Here is an 18883-nt window from a genome sequence, read left to right on the forward strand (position 1 = left end):
AATATTAGAGCCAAGTTTCGGACTCCAGGTTCAGATTTCTTTCCACCACAACAATGAGGCGCTTAGATCTCCAAGGCCCTAGTCCCTTTCCTCTCAATATCATCTCGTTGAAAGGGCAGGGATTTACCCCGGTTTGCTCCCAGCGTCTAAGGCTCTCTCTGCCTGGCACATGGACAGGAATGTTGTCTATTTTGAGCATGCACTCAATACATATTCACTGACTACAGATGCGCCACAATCTGCCCTGTGACTTTCAGCAAGTCGCTGTTCCTTTCTGGATTTCATCTCTATCCCCTGCTCCGCCCAGCCTCCACCCCACGCCTCCTTGGCTCCTCCAGCCACTAGACTGCGCTGTGGTGTCGGACCCCACCCAGCAGACAGTGGCGCCCTTCTTGGCCCGGCTGCGCCTTCGCCAGTCGGACAGCGGATCGCGAAGAACCGGAAGTGCTAAAGTCTCTGAGGCCAAGGCCGCTGCTACTGCCGCCGCTGCTTCTGAGTGCCGCGTTCGCCGCCTGTGTTGTCGCCGGCGCCGCCGCTGAGGAAGCCACTGCAACCAGGACTGGAGTGGAGGCGCCGCAGCATGAAGCGGCGCAGGCCCGCTCCATAGCGCACGTCGGGACGGTCCGGGCGGGGCCGGGGGGGAAGGTGCAGTATCCGCCCCCCTCTCCTTCCCCTGCGTCGGCGAGGCTTGAGCGACGGCTCACCAGGCCCTCTCCGCCTCACGGAGGGACTGCTCGGCACGTTCTCAGGGTCAGCGCGCTTTGCGGTTTACCCGACGCGCACCCCTGTCCTGGGCAGAGCCGGTGGCGGGCCCCCCCTACTTGCCGGAAGAGGAAGCCGAGGCTCTGAGATTCCGTGTCAACCACCGTTCACTGGGCGCCCCCTGAGCTCTGGGCGCTGGTCTCCTGACTTCCACGTCCGTTATCTTAATTGAGTCTCGCTGGGGTTGGGAGGCCGGGTATTGTCAGCGCTTACAGATAAGGAAACGGAAGCCCACAAAGGCCAAGGAGTTTTCCTTAAGTCCGACTTGGCAGATGGGCTCTGGACTCAGATTTTCTGGTTTCCCATTCAGATTTTCTGGTTTCACAGCTGGTGGTCTTTTTTTCTCACCTGCCTCATGCTAGATCGATTCCCTCCCTGCTCACTGCCCCCTCCCATTCTGTTCCACCCACTTGCAGCAGGACACTTTCCTGCCACACCTCTCTTCTCACACACTTTTTTTCTAAGACTTGGCATCCCTCCCATCTTCCTTCTCATATTCTCTGCTATGCCTCTCCTCTTCTTCCTCATTCATAGTTTTTCAAGATCTTTGCTCCCTCTGTGCTAATGAACCTCTCAACTAGGTGTGGACCCCAAAGAGAGATAGGCTTCAGTAAGGCTTTACGTGTTTAAGTGGACGGCTGTTTGGCCCTCGAGTTAAAAATTAAGGAATTTCACTTGAGTGGATCCAAGCTCAAGAGTCCTAAAGCTATTTTCTGAGTCAGCATGCTCTATTTCTGAGTGAGGGACTTAGTGCTATGGTGTGTCTTGACATTTTAGTCCATTGTTGCTGTGCTGGCATAACCTTGCTGGTTTTCCTACACTTGCCACTTAGCTTTCCCCACCCCATCCGTTGATCACCTACTTGGGCTGTGGGAGCCCAAAATTAAAACTGATAGAGTAACAGATATAATAGCAGACCTTCCTTTTTTCCCCCCCCAAGCCAGAATTTCAACAACTTTAATGCTTCTTTTTCCAGAAAAGTTACCTATTTATTCTCAGAGTAATGCAGCAAGAAAAAAAGCAAAAATGGAATGTACTTAAGATGAATAGAAAATTGTTTATCTCGTGAAAAGTCTTAAGTTATTAAATTCAAGTTAATTCCTTTTCTGCAAAAATGGCCTGTAACTCTTATTGGCTATCCTCCTGAGTTGATTTTATCCCCAACTAGCTTGATATGACGTTATTATGTAAAACAGGAACAGGAATAGGCACATAACAATAAATTTTATTAATCATCTGCCGTTTTTGATGATTTGCAGTAGTCACTGAGTAACTTCACATCTGTATGCCTTTTGTAACTTTTTAAAAAGCTTTTCCATGATTTTCCTTTTAATGTATGTCTGGACACCAAGGTTTACTATGTTAGATATTCTTTTGACTATATTGGGCTACACATCTCTGAAATAAAATAATTATTGGATTTTGATAACATAAAATGCAGATACAAAATAATCTAGGCATTATGTATTGTCCCAAAAAGTAGTATTTCGGTATCAGTTTTAACTATTGTTTTGGAGCTTCCCTTTTTGACCACATATGGTCCATCTTAATGATCAGAGTCTTATTATCTTATTTCATTATCCTGGTGAGCAGGCTTGGATGGTGAGAAAAGGAAAGATTCCTGTGAGAAGAGCAGGATGAGCAGAGGGAGTCTGTGCTTGAAGTTGAGTCACTTGAAAAAGATCTCTTTGAGTGTGCAAGAGATCTGAGCAGATGAAAATAAAATCAGGTAGGCACCACTTAAGTGACGAGGTAGGTGGGGCAGTGAGATATACGCACTGTGCTGAGAAGGTACACTGACCCTATTTTCCTGTTTTTGATGTTAGAAAATTCAGATCACCTACTTTGAGAATGTATTTGTATGTAATCTGGAACTAAGTCATTTACCAAACGTCTGCACAGATTACCAATATTGTATAATATCGGATATATTTTAGAAATGCAGGATTTACATTTGCTGTGAACATACAGAATAGCAGACTGTCACTTGGACTGTACGGTGTTTGTACATGTACACACACGTATGCATGTATATGCATCAAGTGTCCAGGGCTTACTGCAATTCAGGAATACCAGATAATTTAAATGTAAGCTAATGTACCTTTTACATAGAAAAAATGTGACGCGAATGATAAGAAGCTGGGCATGGCCAGGTGTGGTGACTCACGCCTGTAATCCTGCACTTTGGGCCAAGGCAGGAAGATAGCTTGAGGCCAGGAGTTCAAGACCAGCCTGGACAACATAGTGAGACCCCTATCTCTACAAAAAAGTTTTAAAAAATTAGCCAGGCATGGTGATGCATTCCTGTGGTCTTAGCTACTCAGGAGGCTGAGGCGTGAGGATCCTCTGACTCCAGGAGTTCAAGGCTGTACCACTGCACTGCAGCTTGGGCAACAGTGAGACTTATCTAAAAGCAGCTTGGGCAACAGTGAGACTTGTCTAAAAAAAATAAACTGGACGGTAAGGCTTCGGAGGAGGTCTTTCTGTTGAGCTTCCCTGTTCTGTTCACCAGCCCTATTCTTGCAAGCACTGGTTTGGAGATGAACTTCCAAACATAACACAAGAGAAGTTGAGAAAAATGAGCCCAATTTGTATAGGTTCTTTTCTCATTTGTCCCTCAGTCCATTAGATATAAAACTGGGTCCACTGGCCAGGCATGGTGGCTCACGCCTGTAATCCCAGCCCTTTGGGAGGCCAAGGTGGGTGGATCATGAGGTCAGGAGTTCAAGACCAGCCTGGCCAAGGTGGTGAAATCCCCGTCTCTACTAAAAAATAGAAAAATTAGCTGGGTGTGGTGATGGGCCCTGTAATCACAACTACTATGGAGGCTGAGGCAGGAGAATTGCTTGAACCCGGGAGGCGGAGTTGCAGTGAGCTGAGATTGTGCCACTGCCCTCTAGCCTGGGTGACACAGCAAGACTGCCTCAAAAAAAAAAAAAAAAGAAAAAAGGAAAAACTGGGTCCATTGACATTTGGTGGAAAGTAGGCCTCCACTAGCTAGCTTTTAGTAGGGCAAGTAAACGTATGATAGAATATAACCACCACAGTCTTATACTGTCAGTAAATATCAGTGTGCTGGATACTCATTGAACTAAATGACTTTAATTCCCTGCCAAGCTGCTTTGGATTTTAGTCATTGAAAGTGAATGCTCACTTGTTACAGTATTACAGGCATACCTGATGTAACTGTCTAATAGGTTTTCTGGCCACTTCATTACTGTTATATTGAAAATGGTAACATAGGTAACTACAGCATGAAAAAAGACAAAATAAGCTGCACACATAGTTCATTCAGTTATTTGGCATGCCACTAATGTGTGCTTAATGGACTAATTCACAGTCCATACCTGCTAATAACTTTTAGTCTGTGATAGTTACTATGAATTGATGTTAACCTTCAAATTTGGGCTTTAAAAAAGATATATTAAATGTACAGCCTTGTATTTATTATTATAGAAGTAGTTAATATGTTAAGTTTGGTTACATAAATGCAATTTAGTTTATCTCCCAAGTCCACATGTCTTTGACATTTGTTAGTTCAAAAAGAGCAGATTGCCCAGAATTTTTATGTTCTTTCTTTTTGGTAGTGTCATGAATAATATATGTTAGAATACCCACTGGTTTATGATAATACTTTTTGTTATTTGATACTTTGCTCGTGTTAAATGTTGGAAAAGATAAAGGAGAAATGCAACTTCTGGATTTGTGAAATGAGAATAAACATTATTAGCAGATGAAATATTAACAAACACTAGGGGTTGAACTGGTAAACCTCGGTTTATGCTTTTATCAAAATACTGTTGGTACAAATATTAAATGCTTTCTGTATCAACAACTTCAGCTAATTAAAGCCACTTTAAGATAGTATCTTTTTTTCTGCCATTTAATCAGTATATGTTGTATGATTGGTAAGAATAGTCATGTAAGTTTCCTTAAAATATAGAGTCACCAGGCTGAGTGCAGTGGCTCATGCCTGTAATCCCAGCACTTTGGGAGGCTGAGGTGGGCGGATCACGAGGTCAGGAGATTGAGACCATCCTGGCTAACACAGTGAAACCCCATCTCTACTAAAAATACAAAAAAGTGGCCAGGCGTGGTGGCAGGCGCCTGTAGTCCCAGCTACTTGGGAGGCTGAGGCAGGAGAATGGCGTGAACCTGGGAGGTGGAGCTTGCCATGAGCCAAGATGGTCCCACTGCACCCCAGTCTGGATAACAGAGCAAGACTGCGTCTCAAAAAAAAAAAAATAGAGTCACCACAAATGATGATGATAGTGATGTATAGGCAAGAGCAGAAGACTCAAAAATGTGCCAGCCAGTCAAGTGTTTTGTTTGGCTTTCCGTTTAAAAGGAAACGATATATTATCTTGGAGAGGTATCCTAGGAAGGTTATTACATGCACGTTATTTTTGACAGTTTTATTACCGTTCTCATTTGTTGTGGTTATTTCTGTTAGCTGAAAAAAATCCACACTTACCAAATGTGTTACTTTTTAAAATGCAAAACACTTAGCTTCCTTGGCAGAGTTAGCTTCGCTATTGACATGCTCTTGGGTGGAGCATAGCAGCCAACTGGCAAATGGCCTGTTTCCTTCCAGTGTGGGAAAGAAAAGGGAGTTTTGGCAAGAAATACCTAAGGAGAGCCTTTTATAAAAGTTACCAAAGGGATTTATAGGCACTGCGAAGTAGACCTGACCTCAATTTTTTTTTTAATTTCATTTTTAAACTGAACACGGAAGGGAGAGCTATTGCTTTTCTTACTAGGTTTCATTGCAGCTGTGCTAAAAAGCATTTTTTTCTTGCCTTCCCCACTCCCCCTGCTTTAGAGAATAATTCTGATAATAGAAGACAGACCTGTGAACAGCTTCATGTGCCTTGTTTTTCTAGGAAAATGCAACATGGCAGCAGCAATGGAAACAGAACAGCTGGGTGTTGAGATATTTGAAACTGCAGACTGTGAGGAGAATATTGAATCACAGGATCGGCCTAAATTGGAGCCGTTTTATGTTGAGCGGTATTCCTGGAGTCAGCTTAAAAAGCTGCTTGCTGATACCAGAAAATATCATGGCTACATGATGGCTAAGGCACCACATGATTTCATGTTTGTGAAGAGGAATGATCCAGATGGGCCTCATTCAGACAGAATCTATTACCTTGGTGAGTACAAAGTCATAGTTTCTGAGAGAAAATGATCTCTTAAGTCAAACTTAACTCTAGATATAATTGACACTCAAAGTTTGATGAATAAATAAATTAGCGACTTTTGGTTCCATTAAAGGAAAAAACCTTTTAATTTGAAGAATTCGATTTTGTTGTATTGCATTAACTTTATTTTTACTTGTAGGTAACAAACCATGAATTGATCATGATCATTTTTCAAAATCAAAGATGCCAGAAATTGCTTCTTCCTAAAGCTAGCTTGAAATGCCTTTCTTTAGATGGTCTGATTAGGAAAACAAACAATAAAACCATTAGTTTGTTCCCACTCAACAACTACTGCTTTTTTTTTTAATCCAGGGTTGTTTTTGGTCTCTTCTTCCCGAGTCCAGTCACTCCAGATTTAATGTCTGCCTAAATTAAATATGTTAATCTACTGGTTTACTATCTTGTTTGTTAAAATTTTAAAGATAGGTTCCTTCCCTTCCTCCAGAATTTTTCCAATATAAGTTTTATTCGTTTATATGAATGTGTGCATATATGTGTTTTATTTATTTGTGTGCATGTGCGGTGTGTGTGTATGTATATGTGTATAGAGATATTAAAGATGTCTGCATGAATTCATGTCATAATTTTAGATTTTTTTTTTTTTTTGAGACAGGGTCTCACTCTGTCACCCGGGTTGGAGTGCAGTGGCACACTGATGGCTCACTGCAGCCTTGACCTCCCAGGCTCAAACAATCCTTCCACCCCAGCCTCCCTGGTAGCTGGGACTACAGGTGCATGCCACCACGGCCAGCTAATTTTTTGAATTTTTTTTTTTTTATAGAGATGGAGTTTTGCTATGTTGCTCAAGCTGGGATTCATTTTTTTTTTTAAATAACTTCAGAATATTCCATTATATAATTGTGCCATATTCTACTTAACCAGACCTCTAATAATGTTCACATGCTGCCATAACCAGCTACTTTATTTAATTTTTTTGTAGAGACGGAGTTTTACCATGTTGCTCAGGCTGGGATTCATTCTTTTTTAACAACTCAATATTCCATTATATAACTGTGCCATAGTTTACTTAACCAGACCTCCAGTAATGGCATTTAGGTTTTTCTGATCTGTTGTTACAAAAGAAGAGGAAGTGAATGTCACTATATTAGATCATTTTGCACATGCATGAATATACCTGTAGAACTAATTCCTGAGAGTGGAATTGCTGGGAAAAAGGGTATATATGTTTTGAATTTTGATTGATATTACTGAGCTCCCCTTTCAAAGAGTTTATACTGCCATCAACATTATCTCAGATTATCTATTTCTCCATGCATACACCAATAGTGAGTAATTAAACTTTTTTAACTTTCCCAGTCTGATTAGCGAACGGCAGTTTCTCATTGTTTTTATTTTATTTCTCTTATGAGTGAGGTTAAGCATTGTTTCACATGCTTAAAAAGCCATTTGTGGCTGGGCGCAGTGGCTCACGCCTATATTCCCAGCACTTTGGGAGGCTGAGGCTGGCCGATCACTTGAGGTCAGGAGTTTGAGACCAGCCTGGCCAACATGGTGAAACCGCGTCTCTACTAAAAATGCAAAAATTAGCCAGGTGTAGTAGCACAGCACTTGTAATCTCAGCTACTTGGGAGGCTGAGGCAGGAGAATTGCTTGAACCTGGGAGGTGGAGGTTGCAGTGAGCTGAGATGGTGCCACTGCACTCCAGCCTGGACAACAGAGCGAGACTTTGTTTCAAGTAAAGAAAAAAAAAGCCATTTGTGTTTCTTTTCTGTGCAGTCACAGTCTATAATATTTGATTTTTTAATTGGGTTGGGTTTTTTTTCTTTTTTAAAGTTCTTTTCTTTTTCCACCCAACCCCTGAAGAGGGTTTCTTTTTCTTAATGATTTGAAGCCTTTTATATAATAAGTGAATTAATCCTTTGTAGAATTGTCCCAAGTTTATTTTTAAATTAATTAATTATTAATTATTATTATTATTTTTTGAGACAGGGTCTCTGTCATCTAGACTGGAGTGCAGTGGCATGATCTTCGCTCACTGCATCCTTGACCTCTCAGGCTGAAGTGATACTCCCGCCTCAATCTCCCAAGTAGCTGGACCTACAGGCGCGTGCCACCATGTCCAGCTAATTTATGTTTTTGTTTTTTTTTTTCATAGAGACAGGGGTTTTGCCATGTTGTTCAGGCTGATCTGGAACTCCTGAGCTCAAGCAATCTACCTGCCTCAGCCAGGATTACAGGCATGAGCCACCGAACCCGGCCTTTTTTTTTTTTTTTTTTTTCCTTTTCTGAAATGGGGTCTCACTCTGTTGCCTAGGCTGGAGTGCAGTGGTGTGATTTGGCTAACTGCGACCTCCATCTCCCAGGCTTAAGCCATCCTCCCATCTCAGCCTCCCAAGTAGTTGGGACTATAGGCACACACCACTATGCCCAGCTAATTTTTGTATTTTTGGTAGAGATGGAGTTTCACCATGTTGCTCAGGCTTGTCTCCAACTCCTGAGCTCAAGCTATCTGCCTACCTCAGCCTCCCAGAGTGCTGGAATTGCAGACGTGAGCCACTACACCTGGCCAGAAATCTTTTATAAGAAATTATACGTTTTTGAGAGCCCTTATTCCAAATGTGGTATGCTTAGAAGAAGCTCTATTATTGAGTAACAAGCATTTTGTTACATTAGCGTTTTACTTTATCGCATGCTTAATTTTGCCTCTTGTTCTTTGTCATGCTATCCTAAAGAAAAACAGGACTCATTGATACTGTTGCCTGAAGACATGGGACCAAATTGACTGCTGTAGCTCTAAAGACCGATAAATACCATTAGGAAAGAATGAGAAAAGCCCATTTTGTGCTTATGTCAGAACGTAGAATGTACTGGGGAAATTTTTACTGGTGATGGATAAAGCTCCTAGATGGAACTAGGAGCATATAGGGAGGGGCAAATGAAATGATTGTGGGGAATGGCTGTTACTGAGGAGAGAAGAAAACCAATTTTTCTTTTAATATTTTAAGACTGAAGGCTCTTAGAAAGAGAATGATTAAAGAGGATATGATCGCATTTTGTAAAATTGTGAATGGTATTGAGGGGTGACCACAGTCTTAAGAATTCTATAACAAAGCAACTTGGGAATCTACAAAGTACATTTTACACAAAATTGAGTGCTGAAGTAAATGTCAGTGGATATATAACTTTTTACTCCAAAGGCAATGTAAACTAATTAGAAAAATAAGAGGATTAAAAAAATATGTGGTTATTTGGGGGCTCATCCTCATGAGGGTTAGCATGGAAGTTAACCACACCTTTCCCTAGACTACCTTCTGCTGGCATTAATAATTCAGAAACACAGGTCAAGGGTCTCTTTCACCCAGGAGATTTCTTGTTATTTCTGTGTGATTTATTTTTTCCTTCCTTCACTCCTCCAGCTTTTTGGAAGCAATACCTTTTTTTTTTTTTTGAGATGGAGTTTTGCCATTCTTGCCCAGGCTAGAGTGCAGTGGAGTGATCTCGGCTTACTGCACCTTCTGCCTCCCGGGTTCAAGTGATTCTCCTGCCTCAGTCTCCTGAGTAGCTGGGATTACAGGCATGTGCCACCACGCCTGGCTAATTTTGTATTTTTAGTAGAGACAAGGTTTCTCCGTGTTGGTCAGACTGGTGTCGAGCTCCCAACTTCAGGTGATCCACCCACCTCAGCCTCCCAAAGTGCTGGGATTACAGGCGTGAGCCACTGCGCCTGGCCAATAATACCTTTTTAGAGTAGAAAGGCTTTGTTTTACCTTATGTTTTCTTTGATTCACATCTTCATAACCATAGTGTTTCTGTCAGTCTTTTATATGTAACTTTTATATGTAACTCTACACTACTGTTATCTTCCCATCTAGTTATCACATGATTTCACAGAATTGATTTGACTTCTGCTTAATTTAGACCTTTTTCCTTCGCCCTTCCCCAATAAAGGACAAAGAGATTTTCAGCAGATCAGATGCCAGATTCTGTGTTGTTTTAATATTAGCATACTTTTATTGGAAACCCTAAAGGTCTTATTAACGATTATAGTTACAGAACTTTTTTTTTTTTTTTTTTGAGATGGAGTCTTGCTCTGTTGCCCAGGCCAGAGTGCAGTGGTATGATCTCGGCTTATTGCAATCTCTGTCTTCTGGGTTCAAGTAATTCTTCTGCCTCGTCCACCTAAGTAACTGGGATTACAGGAACATGCCACCACACCCAACTTATTTTTTTGTATTTTTCGTAGATACAGGGTTTCACCATGTTGGCCAGGCTGGTCTTGAAGTCCTGATCTCAAATGATCTGCCTGCCTTGGTGTCCCAAAGTGCTGGGATTATAGGCCTGAGCCACCACGCCTAGCCTACAGAACTTTTATAATGAATAAAAACTAGAATTCAATTAGATCTATGTGTTTCCAAGTAAGCACTTTAAATGTTTCAGAAACAGAAGAAACAGTAATCTGAAGTTGTTACATTGGAATCTCATGAGCCTGTTGCCACCTGGTAAAGGACTCACAATTTTTTTAAAATTCTGAAAATGGTACTTAACTTTTCTTTACATAGCAACTTACATACTTTTATGTTTATTTTGAGAGGGACTAAGGTCTAATTACCAGAATGAAACCTGAGCATTTTTCTTTAAAGTCTCAGGTTTCTTTTTGTTGTTGTTGTTTTAAGATGGGATCTTGCTATGTTGCCTAGGCTTGTCTTGAACTCCTGGGTTCAAGTGATCCTCTCACCTTAGCCTCCCAAGTAGCTGGGATTATAGGCATGTGTACTGGGCCAAGCTAGCCTTGATTTTATTGAAAATTTTTATGGTGTATGGCATAAGCACATTCTACTTATTAACATTCATTATAAATCCCATAGAGTGCAAAATATTGCAGTGTATAGAAGGCATTATATAGTTGCAACTGTGACTGTCATAAGAATGCTATTCGAAAAAATAATAATAAATGATTGCTTTCTCCTATAGCCATGTCTGGTGAGAACAGAGAAAATACGCTGTTTTATTCTGAAATTCCCAAAACTATCAATAGAGCAGCAGTCCTAATGCTCTCTTGGAAGCCTCTTTTGGATCTTTTTCAGGTAGGATTAAATGTTGTTATTCCTATGATTTGGTGTATGTATTCAGATACTGCATTTATTTAGAAGTTGGGATTTTATATTTAAAGTAGATGTAAATTAAAAAAATTAAAACATTTTTATGTTTTTGTATGTGTGACCCTGAAATTCCATTTAATTCTTGATATCTGAAACTAAGAGATAATAAAATTCAATTTTTTAAACTGCTTTCTCCCTGTTTAACTGCATTTCCCTTTCATAAACTTGTACTTATGTAGTTCTCACATTTTTTAAAGGAGTTGTTCACAGAAAAGAACTGATAAATATTTCCAGAAAGGCTTATTTATATATTTTTAATTGATTTTGTAGTTTTAAAGCTCAGTAACAGCACTAAAATAAAGGTACAAAGTTCAGTTTTACCTTCTAAATAATATAATTCCATTTATGTAAAATCAAAGGTTGGGGTTTTATTTCCCCCAATATTTTATCTTTATTTTTTGTTTTTAAAAACTATTTTATATAAATATAAAATAGTTTTTAAACATATATATATATGTTTAATAAGATGGGGTCTTGCTATGTTGTCCAGGCTGGTCTCAAACTCCTGGATTCAAGCAATCTGCCTGCCTCAGGTTTCCACACTGCTGGAATTACAGGAGTGAGCCACCTTACCTGACTGATTTTATCTTTAGATAAGAAAGTGCATTGTTGAAAATATCCCAAATATAATGTTTTGGTACAATCGTTTTCTTCTCTGGTTCTCATTATTATTTTTACAGTGAGTATTCATTTATTATTATCATTTTTTTTTTTGAGATGGAGTTTTGCTCTTATTGCCCAGGCTGGAGTTCAGTGACGTAATCTCAGCTCACTATAACCTCCACGTCTCGAGTTCAAGCAATTCTCCTGCCTCAGACTCCCAAGTAGCTGGGATTACAGGCATGCACCACCACGCGCAGCTAATTTTGTATTTTTAGTAGAGCTGGGGTTTCACCGTGTTAGCCAGGATGGTCTCGATCTCCTGGCCTTGTGATCCGCCCACCTCGGCCTCCTGAAGTGCTGGGATTATAGTCGTGAGCCACTGCACCTGGCCTGGGCCAAGTATTTGTTAATTGAATAACATGAATGTGCTATTTCTCATAGAAATTTAAAACAAAAAAACTTTTATAACAACCAATCTCTTTTTTTTTGAGACACAGTCTCACTCTGTAACCCAGGCTGAGTGCAGTGGCACCATCTCGGCTCACTGTAACCTCTGCCTCCCAGGTTCAAGTGATTCTCCTGCCTCAGCCTCCCAAGTAGGTGGAATTATAGGTGCACACCACCATGCATGGCTAATTTTTGTATTTTCAGTAGAGACAGGGTTTCACCATGTCGCCCAGGCTGATGTCGAACTCTTGGCCTCAAGTGATCCACCGCCTCAGCTTCCCAAAGTACTGGGATTACAGGTGTGAGCCACTGCACCTGGCCACAACTAATCATTTTCACTGCAACTATTTATCATGAACATTTGCCTTTTACATAGGCATGTGACTTTTCTTTAAAACAGAAAAAATTTCTTATTCTAAGACCAGTGTCTTTAACTGAAATAATGATAATTTTCTCATAGAAAAATTGGCAAAAGTGTTTTAAACTTTTATAATGGAAATTTTTAAAGCATACAAAAGTAGAATAATGTGAAATATTTTCAACAAGGATTAAATCTTAGGCATCAGCGTTGATTGTAGCCCTACTAACTTCCCCTCACAACCCCCCACCCCTACTGCTCAGATTTTTTGTTTGTTTGTTTTGAGAGAGTCTCACTGTCGCCCAGGCTGGAGTGCAGTGGTGCCATCGCTGCTTACTGCAAGCTCTGCCTCCTGGGTTCACACCATTCTCCTGCTTCAGCCTACCTAGTAGCTGGGACTACAGGCGCCTGCCACCATGCCCAGCTAATTTTTTGTATTTTTGGTAGAGACGGGGTTTCACTGTGTTAGCCAGGATGGTTTCAATCTTCTGACCTCGTGATCTACCTGCCTTGGCCTCCCAAAGTGCTGGGATTACAGGTGTGAGCCACCGCGCCTGGCCCTGCTCAGACGATATTAAAGAAGATACCAGATATGTCATTCCTGAAATACATCAGTATGTATCTCTAAAGGATACCAGTTTTTTTTTTTAATTGAGACAACATTTCACTCTCACCCAAATTGGAGTCCAGTGGTGTGTGATCACAGCTCACTGCAGCCTTAACTTCCTGAGCTCAAGCTGGAGTGCAGTGACACAATCTCAGCTCACCGTAACCCCTGCTTCCCGGGTTCAAGCGATTCTCCTGCCTCAGCCTCCCGAGTAGCCGGGACTACAGTGTGCGCCATCACTCCTAGCTAATTTTTGTATTTTTAGTAGAGACAGGGTTTCACCATGTTGGCCAGGATGGTCTCGATCTCTTGACCTTGTAGTCCGCGACCTCAGCCTCCCAAAGTGCTGGGGTTACAAGCATGAGCCACCGCGCCTGGCCCTACTGCAATTTTTTTTTTTTTTTTTAATGGAGTTTCACTCTTGTCGCCCAGGCCTGAGTGCAATGGCACCATCTCGGCTCACTGCAACCTCTGCCTCCCGGGTTCAAGCGATTCTCCTGCCCCAGCCTTACAAGTAGCTGGAATTACAGGCATGCGCCACCATACCCGGCTAATTTTGTATTTTTTAGTAGAGAAGGGGTTTCTCCATGTTGGTCAGGCTAGTCTCAAACTTCTGACCTCAGGTGATCCTCCCACCTCGGCCTCCCAGAGTGCTGGGATTATAGGCGTGAGCCACTGCACCTGGCCCACAATTTTTTTTAAAACGGCCCAGGCACAGTGGCTGATGCCTGTAATCACAGCACTTTGGGAAGCCAAGGACGGTGGATCACTTGAGGCCAGGAGTTCAAGACCAGCCTGACCAACGTGATGAAACCCTATCTCTACTAAAAAAATATAGAACAGGCCGGGTGCAGTCGCTCATGCCTATAATCTCAGCACTTTGGGAGGCCGAGGCGGGTGGATCACCTGAAGTCAGGAGTTCAAGACCACCCCAGCCAACATGGTGAAACCCCATCTCTACTAAAAATACTTTTAAAAAGCCAGGCATGTTGGCAGTTGCCTGTAATCCTAGCTACTCGGGAGGCTGATATGGGAGAATCGGTTGAACCCGGGAGGCAGAGGTTGCAGTGAGCTTAAATTGTGTCACTGCACTCCACCCTGAGCGACAGAGCAAGACTCCATCTCAAATAATAATAATAATAATAATAATAATAATAATAATAATAATAATAAATGAAAATTAGCCAGGTGTGGTGGGGCGGGTGCCTGTAGTCCCAGCTGCTTGTGAGGCTGAGGCAGGAGAATCGCGTGACCAGGGAGGCAGGGGTTGCAGTGAGCTGAGATGGCACCGCTGCACTCCAGCTAGGGTGACCGAGGGAGAGACTGTCTCCAGAAAAAAAAAAAAAAAAAAGTAATCAATAATAAATAAAGAAATACTTCAGGCTGGGCACGGTGGCTCACGCCTGTAATCCCAGCACTTTGGGAGGCTGAGGCGGGTGGATCACCTGAGATCAGGAGCTCGAGACCAGCCTCATCAACATGGAGAAACCCCCTCTCTAATAAAAATACAAAATTAGCCGGGCATGGTGGCACATGCCTGTAATCCCAGATACTTGGAAGGCTGACACAGGAGAATCTCTTGAACCCGGGAGGCAGAGGTTGCGGTAAGCCGAGATCACACCATTGCACTCCAACCTGGGCAACAGAGCAAGGCTCCGTCTCATAAAAAAACAAACAAACAAACAAAAAAATCTTCATTGTGTTTCAAGATTGCTTTGAGTATTCTGTGTCTCATGCAATTCTATGTGAATATTATTAGGGTCAGCTTGTCTATATCTGGAAAAAAGGCTTTTGGAATTTTGATAGGCATTTACACTGTATTCCAATCCATGCATACGTGATGTCTTTCTATTTATTTAGATCTTTACTTTCTTTGAACAGTGTTTAACAGTTTCCCTTATACACATCTTGCTCTTCTCTAGTTAAATTTACTACTAAGTATTTTTGTTTTCTTTTTTTATTTTAATGTCAGTCAAATTTAGCAGTTAGGAGTTGTATACCAACTTTAGTGACACTAATGTTAATAAGTTCTGATAACCCACTACTATTAGGTCAGCCTATTTTTTTTAATAACATTTAAAGTATAATTTTCATTCTTTTATTTTTGAGACAGATTCTTGCTCTGTGACCCAGGCTGGAGTGAGGTGGCATGATCTTGGCTCACTGCAACCTCCGCCTCCCAGGTTCAAGCGATTCTCCTGCCTCAGCCTCCCTAGTAGCCGGGACTACAGATGCGCACCACCATGCTCGGCTAATTTTTGTATTTTTAATAGAGGCGGGGTTTCACTGTGTTGGTCAGGCTGGACTTGAACTCCTGACCTTGGGTGATCCACCTGCCTCGACCTCCCAAGGTACTGGGATTACAGGCATGAGCCACCACGCCCAGCTACAAACTTTCTTTGAGAGACATTATAACAAATATGTTTTAAGTAGGAAAAGAAAACCACAGAGATTTTGCTCTGAAGTTTTTTTGTTTTCCATTTACTTAGCAAATATCCTGAAAAAGCGAAAAACAATACCATCGTTAAATAAGTAACAGACAGTAACTCCTATTAATAATTTAGGACATAAATGAAAGAAATCACTTCTTTCCCAGCGCTGGGAGGCGGAGGTGGACAGATCACTTGAGACCAGGAGTTTGAGACCAGCCAGGCCAACATGGCGAAACTCCATTTCTACTAAAAATACAAAATATTAGCTGGGCATGGTGGTACATTTATGCAATCCCACCTACTCAGGAGGCTGAGGCACAAGAATCACCTGGTTGTAGTGAGCTGAGATCACGCCACGGCAGTCCAGCCTGGGCAACAGACTGAGAGTTTTGTTTCAAAAAAAAAAAAAGAAATCACTGTGAAATAGTGAATTGGAAAACTTTGCTAGCTGAGAATTCAAGCAAGGTTTTGGGGTATAAGTAAACTGGGATAGGTAGAAAGAAAAGTATTCTTCCAAGAGTCAAGGGAAGAGGGGTAGAACACACAAAGACCAGGAGACAGAAAACCACTCATTGAGTTTTATTTAGATCAGTGATGTGACCAGCTTGACCTCTAAGGTTTTATTAAGAGGAGTATTGCTAGTATAGGGGAAAGGTATTAATAACAGCTGACACATTTGAGAGCTTATTCTGTGTCAGTCATTGTGCTAAACATTGTACATATTTTATCTAAATCTTCACAAAGCTGATGTAGATGATTTATTACTATTTTGAAAATGAAGAAAATTACTTTTGAATAAATTAAGCTACTTTCTCAAGGTTAGACTTCTAGTGAAGGGTCAAAGCTTGGATTCAAACCACTTGACTTAGAAGTCTGTGCTCTTAACTATGTGCTGGCTACTAAGTTACAGTTAAGTTGTAGAAAGTCTTGAATGCCAACATGATTAGACTTTATTCTTGTTCTCTAATGTATACAGTAATCATCTAAAGACCCTTTACTAGGAAATCTTTCAGCAGATTTCCTAAAGTTAATCTGCTTAAAGTTGCCAGCAAATTTTGGGGTCACTTAACTGTGCTCGGTGAATTAGAAGGCTGAAAAAAAAAATGTAGAGTCAATAATGTTGGAGATTCTAGGATTTCAGTGCTGAAAGCAAAAGAGGGTTTTTCCTTTCACATTAGGCAACACTGGACTATGGAATGTATTCTCGAGAAGAAGAACTATTAAGAGAAAGAAAACGCATTGGAACAGTCGGAATTGCTTCTTACGATTATCACCAAGAAAGTGGAACATTTCTGTTTCAAGCTGGTAGTGGAATTTATCACATAAAAGATGGAGGGCCACAAGGATTCACGGTAAGTTGGAGTTGCTAGTGGTTAAATCTGGTTTGGATCCAAAAGGTTATTTGCACCCAAATCAGAAAGGTAATTAATAAACAAACCAGAAACTTCAGTTTACCCACCAACAAAGACATTTAATAGCAGTGAAAACAAGAAACATGGAGATTAGTTTCCAATTTTAAGAGCTAATTTTTTTTTTTTTTTTTTTTTGAGGCAGAGTTTCACTCTTGTTGCCCAGGCTGCAGTGCAATGGTACCATCTCGGCCCACCGCAACCTCTGCCTCCTGGCTTCAAGCGATTCTCCTGCGTCATCCTCCCACGTAGCTGGGATTACAGGCATGCACCACAGCCCCCGGCTAATTTTGTATTTTTAGTAGTGATGGGGTTTCTCCATGTTAGTCAGGCTGGTCTCGAACTCCCGACCTTAGGTTATCTGCGTGTCTCGGCCTCCCAAAGTGCTGGGATTACAGGCGTGAGCCACTACACCCGGCCTTAGGAGCTAATTTTCTTTAACCAGCTCAGGCAACAGAGAGACCCGTGTCTCTACAAAAAAATTATAAAAACTTAGCTGGGCATGGTGGTGCACACCTTTAATCCCAGCTACTCAGGAGTCTGAGGTGGGAGGATCGCTTGAGCCTAGAGGTCAAGCTGCAGTGAACTGTGATTGTGCCACTGCACTCCAGCCTAGATGACAGACTAAGACCTTATCTCAAAACAAAAGAGTTAATAATCTTTCTAGTTACTTTAAGATACCATTTTTAGGCCAGACACGGTGGCTCACGCCCATAATTCCAGCACTTTGGGAGGCCGATGTGGGCAGATCATTTGAGCCCAGGAGTTCCAGACCAGTGTGGAAAACATGGCAAAACCCCATCTCTACAAAAAAATGCAAAAATTAGCCAGGCAAGATAGCATGCGCCTGTAGTCCCAGCTACTCAGGAAGCTGAGGTAGGAGGATCATTTGAGCCTGGGAGGTAGAGGTTGTAGTGCACCGAGACTGTGCCGCTGCACTTTAGCGTGGATGACAGAGTGAGACCCTGTCTCCAAAAAAAAAAAAAAAGATACAAATTTTAAAGTGGTAAAAATACTTGCTGTATAGAAAGATAGAGTAGGCCATGGGTAGTGGCTTACGCCTGTAATCCCAGCACTTAGGGAGGCTGAGGCGGGTGGATCACTTGAGGTCAGGAGTTTGAGAACAGCCTGGCCAACATGGTGAAACCCTGTCTGTACTAAAAATACAAAAATTAGCTAGGCGCACCTGTAGTCCCAGCTACTCGGGAGGCTGAAGCACGAGAATTACTTGAATCCGGGAGTTGGATCGAGGTTGCAGTGAGCCGAGATCATTCCACTGCCCTCCATCCTGGGCGACAGAGTGAGACTACCTAAAAGAAAGAGAGAGAAAAAAAAAAGAAAGGTAAAGGGCATTAGTTCCCACTTCCTGTGTAAGCACCGAGGAAGATTTTGGAAGATCGTTATCACAAGGCAATTTTTTGTTTCCCTTGAAAGCTAATTCATCTTAATAAATTATATATATACACACACAGTTTTTTTTTTCTTTGGAGAGAGTCTTGCTCTGTCACCCAGGCTGGAGTACAGTGGCGAGATCATGGCTCACTGCAGCCTCAAACTCCTGGGCTCAAGCAATCCTCCCACCTCAGCCTCGTTGAGTAGCTGGGACTATAGATATGTGCCACCACACCCAACTAATTAAAAAAAATTCTTTTTAGAGATGAGGGTCCCACTATATTGCCCCAGCTTGTCTTGGACTTTAGGCTCAAGTGATCCTCTTGCCTCAGCCTCTCAAGTGTCTTATGTTTGGTTTTATTCTAGGCAATTCATTATGAGCTTTAGGAACTCTTCTTTTAAGAGAATTGTGATGATCCTGGCTTCTATTACATTTTTATGAGCAAACTATTTTATATTGGTAAAAATAATTTTAAAATATTTAATAAAATATTCAGTGAATAAGTGTTCAATAACAATGTTTAATGAACAGTAAATACTCTTAGGTATTGG

At 41.6% G+C, this 18883-nt stretch overlaps 1 protein-coding gene across 10 annotated transcripts in view; it reads left to right on the forward strand.

The window, feature by feature from the left end:
* The first annotated feature begins 416 nt into the window (after window positions 1-416).
* Window positions 417-18883, forward strand: part of DPP8 (dipeptidyl peptidase 8) — a 79328-nt gene continuing 60861 nt past the window's right edge. For 5 of the 10 annotated variants that reach the window (XR_004057308.1, XM_010355506.2, XM_030930566.1 and 2 more), the window contains exons 1-5: window positions 428-645; window positions 2356-2491; window positions 5646-5915; window positions 10896-11008; window positions 16709-16882. Coding sequence is in view for 8 of the 10 variants with exons in the window: in XM_010355506.2 (XP_010353808.1) it covers window positions 2476-2491; window positions 5646-5915; window positions 10896-11008; window positions 16709-16882 (573 nt within the window). In the remaining 2 variants the exon portion in view is untranslated. Of the gene's footprint in view, window positions 646-670; window positions 2492-5645; window positions 5916-10895; window positions 11009-16708; window positions 16883-18883 lie in introns of those variants that run through there. The other 5 variants (XR_004057309.1, XM_010355507.2, XM_030930569.1 and 2 more) reach the window with 3 other exon arrangements.

Source organism: Rhinopithecus roxellana, chromosome 5, assembly GCF_007565055.1.
Source record: "Rhinopithecus roxellana isolate Shanxi Qingling chromosome 5, ASM756505v1, whole genome shotgun sequence".
In the NCBI taxonomy this organism is placed as follows: domain Eukaryota; kingdom Metazoa; phylum Chordata; class Mammalia; order Primates; family Cercopithecidae; genus Rhinopithecus; species Rhinopithecus roxellana.